The 9,295-nt window shown below is 39.6% G+C and overlaps 1 protein-coding gene across 1 annotated transcript in view; it reads right to left on the bottom strand.

Annotated features, from left to right (window-relative positions):
* Positions 1-8,962, bottom strand: part of AASS (aminoadipate-semialdehyde synthase) — a 29,994-nt gene extending 21,032 nt beyond the window's left edge. The window contains exons 1-12 of the mRNA XM_009638153.2: positions 8,723-8,962; positions 7,435-7,611; positions 6,692-6,776; positions 5,777-5,844; positions 5,527-5,673; positions 4,453-4,531; positions 4,231-4,358; positions 3,912-4,060; positions 2,614-2,736; positions 2,350-2,461; positions 1,760-1,819; positions 1,599-1,666 (exon numbers count right to left, since the gene is read on the bottom strand). Of these exons, the coding sequence (XP_009636448.1) occupies positions 1,599-1,666; positions 1,760-1,819; positions 2,350-2,461; positions 2,614-2,736; positions 3,912-4,060; positions 4,231-4,358; positions 4,453-4,531; positions 5,527-5,673; positions 5,777-5,844; positions 6,692-6,776; positions 7,435-7,611; positions 8,723-8,935 (1,409 nt within the window). The 5' untranslated portion in view covers positions 8,936-8,962. The remainder of the gene's footprint in view (positions 1-1,598; positions 1,667-1,759; positions 1,820-2,349; positions 2,462-2,613; positions 2,737-3,911; positions 4,061-4,230; positions 4,359-4,452; positions 4,532-5,526; positions 5,674-5,776; positions 5,845-6,691; positions 6,777-7,434; positions 7,612-8,722) is intronic.
* Between the last annotated feature and the right edge of the window lie 333 nt (positions 8,963-9,295).

Raw genomic sequence — 9,295 nt, forward strand, 5'->3', positions numbered from 1 at the left:
AATGGGATACGCCATTGCAGCTGTGGATGAGGAATGCAGGTATGAAGCAAGTAAAGGTGAAAAGATAGAGATACGTTCAGTAAATCAAACGGCTCCTGCATTCTGATGGCACCCACGACAGTTCAGCTCATATAGTCTGGCTATCCTATAGTCTGAAATGTTCACGTACATCCAGAGGGTATAAGAAATTAGTCTAAATAGAGCCCTCAGAAACTAACCTAGACACAGCATTTAATACTTTGTTAAAGTAATAACACAAGCCACATAACTCCTACAGGCTCTAAACAAGAGCCTATCTCTAGCTAAACTATCACACTTGAAGCAGTAAAATCCCTGCTTTCATTTGCATTACCTCCAAAGCTTGCAAAGTAAAGGAGGGTACTGTTAGCATGTTTGGCTTTTCTGACAACGAAATGAGCAACACCAATGAACAACTGAACATCACATGCAACATGCAGATCTGCAGAAATATCAAAAATCTGCCCACAAAAAAACCCTTGGAAAAGAAGTCTCCAGATTCTCAGGGTAGTTCACACAAGACCACGCAAGCCATTATGGAGAAAGCAAATAAAAACCAGACCATCATGCTGTGTGAGGAATAAGAAAATTTGTTACTGAGACAGCCTCTTGAGGTGGTCTGCCAAACAGCACACAACAAAAATCACTGTGAGCTGAAGTCTTTGAGAGGCAAACAGCATGTTACTTTGGGTGGAAAATGCACCTATTGTTCATCATACACAAGTTCATAACCAGAACTCCCAAAGTTCCCAAAGGATATTGGAGACGTTTGGCATGCAAAAGTCAACACACTATGCTTTTAGTGCACAGCACATGCAGCGCTTCTGGTCAGACCAATTTCAACTTTTATACGATGTATAGTGCAGCTGGCACCGACCATGAACATGAAGTCAGAGGTACCCATTTAATGTCAAATTACCATTTTTCATAGGTAAACTATAGGTGTTTGTTAATAACAGGGAGCAAGAGGAAGGGAAGGGATACCCAGGTTATTTATACTTTTGTTAGCTTAATCCACTCAATGCTACTTCTTTCATGTTACCGCTGCCTGATAACTACCGAGACAGGGTACGGATGAAGTGGTAGCTAAAGCTGTAGCTACAGGAGTGTAATGAAAAGTCTGAGCATCTCACTGAGGCTCCTGAATACATCCAGTCACAGAACAATGCTATACAGCACAGCACTTGAGCCATACTAGAGAAAACTAGATTCAAGGTATATTAGAGAGCCTTTTCCTTTCAGCCATTCCTTTCAAAGGACTTTTTAAAAGGGCAGGGAGTAACACAACAATATTGGCATGTGGCTGTTTTCCGCCTCTGGTGAGACAGTCTTCCTAACATAAGAAAAATGACCGCTTTCTCAACGTCAATATAAGTCACTAACAACACATGTTAATGATTTAGGCAATGTGCATGAAGAAAGAAGGAAATTATCAAGCTAGGAGACATTCAGACACAGTGCAATATAGCAGTATTCCACCAAAACACATGAGCAAATAAATGCAAAAAGGGAGACAGAATGCAGACACTTTTTTTTTTTTAAATCCTGAACCAAACAAACTTTAAGAACCTATATGTTACCTGCTCTCCCTCAATTTCTGGATATATTCATACTTAGCTGTCAGTGAGCCATTGGATGCAATCACTGCCTAGAAATACATGAAACAAATTTTGAAGGTTTTTTGTACCAGTACATTTTAAAGCAGAGGAAGACAAGCAGAGCGCCAAACTGTAAAACTTACATCTCGAACAACAGATGAGTAATTCTGGCTTTCAAGAGGTTCTGAGCCTTCTGATAACAGCTATGGAGATAAGTTATTTGGAATCAGGTCATTTTATTTCCTATAATTTTTTTCAGAGTAAACCATCAAGATTTTAAGCAACATTTAAATGCATGGAACAATACCAACATCTTGTAGATCTGAAAATTCTCCTGGCCCTGATCAGTGTCATTTGACTTTTATGAAAATACAGGAATTCAAACAGCAATCTCATTGTGAGTGACTGTTGAGTGCCCCAAGAAAATCAGATTTATATATACTACGGGGTGTAAGAGCAATGAGCTACCTTCCAGAGCCTGCTCCCTGCCTACAGAAAGTGTTCTTGACAAATCCCTAAGATATCCAGGTCACTAATGTCTCATTCACATGTTGCTTTTTGAAAGTATTGCCTCAAGACTTAGAAAGCTTTTTTTTTTTTTTTTTTAAAGTACAAAGTCAGTTATGTTCTACAGCAGATTCCTTTTGAATGTATACAGGAGACCAGAAAAGCAACAAACAAGCAGGCCAAAGTTCGAGTCTTTTACCTTCTTGTTGGACACATAAGACCTTACCATCTCTTCAATATACGGGAAAAGCATATCGCCAAAGTACTCTGTTGCTTCTATAGGAAGCTGTGCTGGCAGATTGTCAATGGAACACATCAGAATCCCAGAGCCTTCAACACTGAAAGAGAGAACATAGCTCTTCTAAACTACTTCTCCTTGGTACCTGAAAGGTACCGCCTTTCTGAAGCGTTTTAAATGCAAGACTTTTCAATATAATGTTTCACTGTACAAATTACAGAGGAAAGCAATAAAAATTAAAGGGTCTCCCACCTGTCATGAATAATATGCTGGTCAGCATCATACATACAAAATGGACTGTCAATTGTCGTACACTCCGTCATAAATTCTATAGACCCTCCTGTGTCTGCTGAAATGTCACATATTGCCAGAAGTCTAAAGCAATGAAATAAAAAAAGGAATAGAGCATTACCCAAATTACTAAGGAACATAGGCATAAGAGATCACAAGTGAACAGAAGATAAAAAGAAACGTAAGAAGATTTATCAGACTTGTAGTCTAACCGATTTAGAAGTCGACACAACATAATGACCTCCAGAAACATAATGGAAATCTGGCCTTTCTGAAGTCATAAGATTTCCACTCACATCAACAGGATCCATATTTCATGCGTAACTTCTCAAAGACCAGGAGAATCCAGTCATCCATCATTTTTTCTCTGTACTCCATGTACTTCCAACCCCTCTCATTCATTATCCACCTACCAATTCCCCCGAGTTGTCACTGGGCAGTCCTGTGCTAGAATAACTTCATCAACGTAAAGGGAAACCTAAAGAGGTGGCTGTCTCCTTTCAGTTCACAGACAGCTGGCACAGGTGGAGCATTCATTAACCTAACTCACAACCACAGTTAACACTTAAATTCTTTATTTGTCAAGTGAGATAAAGAAAGATGTCAGGAGTGGGCAGAGAAGAGACAAAGACCTGCTTCCTCACCAGGATACACTGCCACATCCTCCCCAAACCCATCCCTGGGCCAGTCTCCCAGGGAATTTTTACACAGGGCTACTAGAGAAAGGGTGGCTCCTACCCTCACTGAAAGGAGACTAACCCTGGATTTGTACCCCACATTCCATCCTTAAAGCTATTCAGGGTTGTGAAGCATTTGCACTACCTGCTGCAGAAATCAGAGGTGTTAAGGAACAGTTATTGAACTTTTACAAGTAAACAACAGGGTAGGAAGAGCTTAACCAAAAAACTCCGCTCAGGCATAGAAACCTCTAGCAATAGTGGTGCAGTAGGCACATTTCCCAGACGTCACACTGTTTGTATTGGATTCTGCACAACGATCAATGGCAGAACTACGTTTGCAGAAAGACAGCCAATACCTGTCAATCATTTGTACCGTGATGTTTTCAAAAACTCCAAACTGTGAAAACAAGACTGCAAAGCACAGAAGAACGAAAAGCAGAACCAGTGTGGCATTTTGCAACATGCAAGAGGAACAACATAAGAAACAGAATCATTTGGTAGATTCTGTGGTGAAACTGCCTAACATTACAACTTAATCATGGTGATGTGAATTGTTACATGTGAACTGAAATGTCTTACTTGTGTGGTAAGTCAGGACAGCCTTCTGTTGCACCAGCAGCAGATCTAACTGGCACCAGCAGCTTCTGAGCATCCTGTCGACTTAACAAGCGAGGAGTATGTTGTTCCCAGTATATGCCATTAATTAAACAAGTTGTGTATGGTGCAATCTGCAAAGAAAGTTACAGATGCCTGATGTTCTCATAGTACTTCAAGAAGTTGAAAGCACCTGGTCTAGTGTTTTAAATGAGTGATCTCTCAATCAGTGGATATGCAAAGCTGTAGTAAGTACCAACACTCTGTGGAAAAACTTTCATAAAAGAACAGAAGGGATGCTCACATCAGTGTTAAAGCGAGAAGTGTAAAGTTCTGGATGTTTATCATAGTCCACTGGATCATATAGTCCATCATGTTTCCTTACGAGATGATGGTGACGACTTAACACCGTCCCATAGACTTTTCTGAGGTCTGAGGTTAATTAAAAAAAAAAATAAAATAAATTAGCTGTTATATTTGGACAAAAAGGGCTCCACTTTTCAATCACTTTATTGTTACAGCATACCTCCAGATCTGGAAACTTCCTTTAATTCATGTGGTTCCACAAACTCACATGGGAGGGCATTGAACATTTCTTGAGCACCCTGTAAACCATGAAGTAGGATTCAGAATGAGCAGAGAATATAAAGGTAGTGTAACACGGCTCATTTGGGGTGTGAAAACAAATAGAAAAATACCACACACAACTTGACAGTCCTGCCAGAAAACATCTTCAGAGATGTACAGCCTGTATCACACATATCCCTGCTTATCCAAGATTAAGCTGCCTGGGCTCTATGTACAAGGAACTTACATCATTCCCCATTACTGCAGTATGCCTGACCCACAATCCAACATCTTGTTTATATTTCTAATGGCAGAGCTGGGAGGCCTCAACTCAGCCACAACAGCTGGTTTTGCTGCCACTCTGAGGAGCAGTTTCTCTTTAGGGAAGACCCCTGAAGCCACTCCCTCACCAACCAGGCTGTTCTAAAGGCAAAGAATTTCAAGATGACTTTCCCAACAAACTGTGATCACAGAACACAGGCCTTTCAGACACGCCATCCTTTTGTCCAGAAAGTACGCATTTACAAAGGCAGTGATTTCACTTTATAACTGGAGCCTAGTTAGCTGATCTTTGTTGCCAAAACCAGGGGTAAGCCTTTTCCCTATGTCCTAGAAAATAGCTCTACAGTCCAGCACTTGTAAGCCAAGTCAATGCTATAAAAACTCTGCAAGTATTAGAAAAAAATAATTCTTTCCCCCGTACCTTAATGTGGTGATTTAACATGCCTTGTGAGCCCAGAGTCAACAGAGGGGAGAGAGGGAAACAAAAATCATGCAGGTGGGAAAGGAGAGAAAAGCAGTAAGACTTAACCCATTTTTCATGCTAAGAATTTAGTATGGTCAGCCTCATCAGGCATGATCTCATCTTAGAGGCATTAGTTTAGGGTACTTAAAAATTCTTACTGGCAAAAGAAAACCTGAAGTCCAAGCAAATAAAATGAACCCATCAACCCATTTACCCTGATATGTATCAAATGCCAAGAAGTTCTACTAAAAATAATATACCATTCCATCTTGAAGACAGAATTCTTACCTTAGAAACATTACCAGTGCCTGTAAACACAAACGTTAAGGGCCCAACTGACTTTGGCATCAATCCCAGTGAAATTTCATACCCAGCATCCCGTACTGCCTGCACAGCCTGACTGCTATTCCTGTAGTTGTGTGCCATCCCAATGTGCTGAAATCAAAGGCACAGAACCATCAGGGTATTTTCCATATTCAATTAGCAGATGTTTGAATGTCATTTTGCTGAAGAAAAATACATACACATACACTCTTACCATGAAGGGAGTGTGATGTCCCAGGGCTAAAAATCGTAATCCCAATCCATGTAGAATGTTGATCATTCCTAATGTTAAAAAAAAAAAAAAAATAGAAAAAGGAAAGTCAGACCATCAGTGTTAATTATGAATATGCACAGTTAGAAACTGCAGAGACAGACTGCAGTCTAAAATCATCCTGGGTATTTTTGCCCATGTTTTAGTACCATCAGTGTTAATTATGAACATGCACAGTTAGAAACTGCAGAGACAGACTGCAGTCTAAAATCATCCTGGGTATTTTTGCCCATGTTTTAGTATTAATACTTTACTTCTGAAGAAAGTCTACAAAAACACAGGGAAGGAGAAATTCAATAGCAGGCCATGACCTTAAACCTGCTCTTGGCCCACATTATGCATTTCAGCACTATTTAATACTCGGATATCCTTTTATGAGACGCATCCACATCACGTGATTTCAAAGAAGGAGAAAATAAAGAGACTTTCCTGAAGAAACAGAATTGAAGTTCAGTAGAAAGGAATGAGAACCATGCCTCACAAAAATCAGTATACATGGGTAACGGAGTGACAAACGGATGTTGTTCAGGCTCGCAGGACTGACAGCAGCTATTTCTTTCAAAAGCCTGTTCAGTTGATCTCTTGATATTTAGCCTGCCTCAGATTAGCTGAATAGACAAATGGGACTTCAAGACAACATAAAACAGTAAGTTTGCCAGGAATTCACAGGACTATTTGACATGTAGTCGCAGCAAAAGTAGTGAGCACAAAGCAGAATGGAAAAAAGCTCTTAAAAGCAAGAGTTTCAAACACAGTTAAAAACACATTTGCAAGCCTCAGCTTTCAGGAAACGCAGACAACCAGAAGTATTAAATGACGTTACTTGTTGCAAGCCTGCCTTTACTTTATGCACTATACCTGCTACACCAGCCCACTTTCCAAAGGCCACAACTCGCATTCCTTTATGATCAACCATTTTTTCATAGTCAAACAGTCGAATTTCCTGAAAATACATAGCAAACTGAGTATTAAAATTTTCAGTGAATGCAGTCAGTGGCATGTTGCTCTCCTAGGAACTGCCTTTTCATAGGCCTTTGCCATCCTTCATGATAGAAGCTGATGGGCATATAGGAGAAAGGCAAATAATTCATAAAAAGATTTAAGTATAAAAATAAAAACCTAAAGGTTGCATTGAATTCTTGCTTTTTGAAGAGTCTCTGCACTGCCCATGCACTCTTGGCACAGAGCTCCCCATCGTGCCACTCCAGCCGCTGCAGACCCATCCACATCCTCTGCCAAGAGGCTGCTCATTTCTGAGTGAGCTGGCTGCCTCCCTCTGTAACGACCAATACACACTCTGGCTTAATGACTTTCCAACAAGCCTTCACGCTCTCACAGCATGAACCTCTCTTGAGCATGCCAGGCTCACAACTCATCTGCCTTAGGCACATAAACAGAGTAACACCACAAGCACGAGATCCTCTGACAAAGAAATACTTAGCTCCAGGAACGGATACTGAAAACACTCCTCATTAGCTATCTACAAATACGCACGCTGAAAGTAACCATTCTAGGTAGCAAGCTTTCAATTACACTTCAGCATTAAGTTCAATTTCCACCCCATGCTAACAGCCAATCGTCTTCGCTATGACGCAAATTACCTGTCTCAGAATCTCATCCAGAAGGGGCATGTTTGCCTCTTGGGCTTTAATAGTGTGAGAGAAGAAGGCATAGTTCTTTTTAGGGATTAATTTGTCCTCTGGAGGTCTCTTCACACCTACTATCAGAGAAGCCTCAGAAATATCTTCTTGAATAATGCCACCTGCTTTGATGTAATCCTATGAAAGAGAAAAATCAAAGTAAATTTTTCTGTGTTTTTTCATGTTCAGATCTCAGCACACAAGCAACTAGAACAGAGGACAAATATATAGTTCTACAAAGCAGACACAAGTTACTCCATGTGATACGTTCATAAATCTCTTTTACAAATATCAAACCGAATTTCCATGCTAATATCCTATTATACAAGGCCAAAACATAATAATGTGTTAGTAAAATCTCTTAAATTCACAGACTACAAAAAGGATATTTTATTACATTTAAAGTATCTTATAGTACTGCAATTATGAATAGTCCTTTGTAATGTGTTGAAATACTTGGGAATAAATGTAGAGAAATCTGACAAATTTATCTGAAGACTGATGACGTGTGATTTTATAAAATTGTATAAGACTAAGTCTAAGCTGAAGAGTAACTTCTAAAAGAATGTATTTCCATAGCAAAATTTATTTTTGTTCTCCCTTACGCCAAAAACAAGTTCCAGCTTTCCATAGCATAGTTGTGTACCTAACGTGATCTGTACTTTGGTGAAAGCCAGCACTGTCCCTTAATTAGAAGGTGATAAGTGAAAGTGATCACTAATTCCCTACTTATGTTTCAATTTTTATCTGTTGGCTCAGATACCTTACAGCAGAGTTACTAGAGTCTTGTAGTATTGCAGCTACAGGAACTGTAAAAGCTCTCAGTCCTGAAGCTCCCAGCATTAAAAAAAAAAAACCAACAAAAACCACTTCCTCATTTTACATGAGGAATGGGCTTGAAGCAAGAATGGCATTCACCAGATTCATCCTTCCTCCTTTTTTTTTTTTTAATATGCTTATTTTTTAGAGTGTTGCCTCCATACAAGCAGAAAGCAAAACCACCAATGCACCTAGAACTTCTTCAGAGACAGATGAAAGGGCAAGAAATTGGTAGAAACAACTCCAAAAACCCACCAGTATGCTAAACAAACTACTCCTTTTTCTCTCCACTAGGACACAATGACTCCTCATTTAACAACAAAACTAATAATATGTTTTCTCGTGCATATCCTTTGAATATTATTTTTCCTGTACTATGGTTAATAACTGAACTATGGTTTTGCTTGTCTAACTCAAAATGGGACCTTACCTTTTCATGGATGGCTCTCCGGTTTGATGGCTGCACCAAGACCTTGTATCCCATCTGTGTCAATTCCTTAACGTGCTTTGGTGCTAGAGGTGCTCTTCTTTCCCATGCGTTAACATCTTCTCTCCTGATTGCCAGCACAGACTTACGGTGATGCCAACACTTAGCATGGTGGAATGCACACCTACCATTTGTGTGACTAAAGGCTCGGAGCATGATAAAGCCTGATGGCAGCAAAGACAAAGCAGTAAAATAATACATGCATATGTAAGCTTCAAAAACTGTGCAAAAGTTCTGGTCTCCTTTAACATCTGCTGTAAAACACAAACCAGATACTTTATACTCCAGTTACACTCTACTTCTGTGAGACAATTTACTTTCAGTGTATTTTGTTGCATCTCAGTTTGGTGGGGTGTCATTACAGAAACAAATTGTTGGTACTACAGTAAAGAAAGGCTTTTAATGTGTTCCGTCTACCAAGTTTTTAATTACAGGGCTTAAAAAGAATGCCGGAAACTTGAAGATACCAATTAAATTCATTTGCCAGCATAAACATGCCAAGACCAAGCACTTATC

The sequence above is a fragment of the Egretta garzetta genome, unplaced genomic scaffold (assembly GCF_000687185.1).
Source record: "Egretta garzetta isolate BGI_Z169 unplaced genomic scaffold, ASM68718v1 scaffold64, whole genome shotgun sequence".
NCBI lineage: Eukaryota > Metazoa > Chordata > Aves > Pelecaniformes > Ardeidae > Egretta > Egretta garzetta.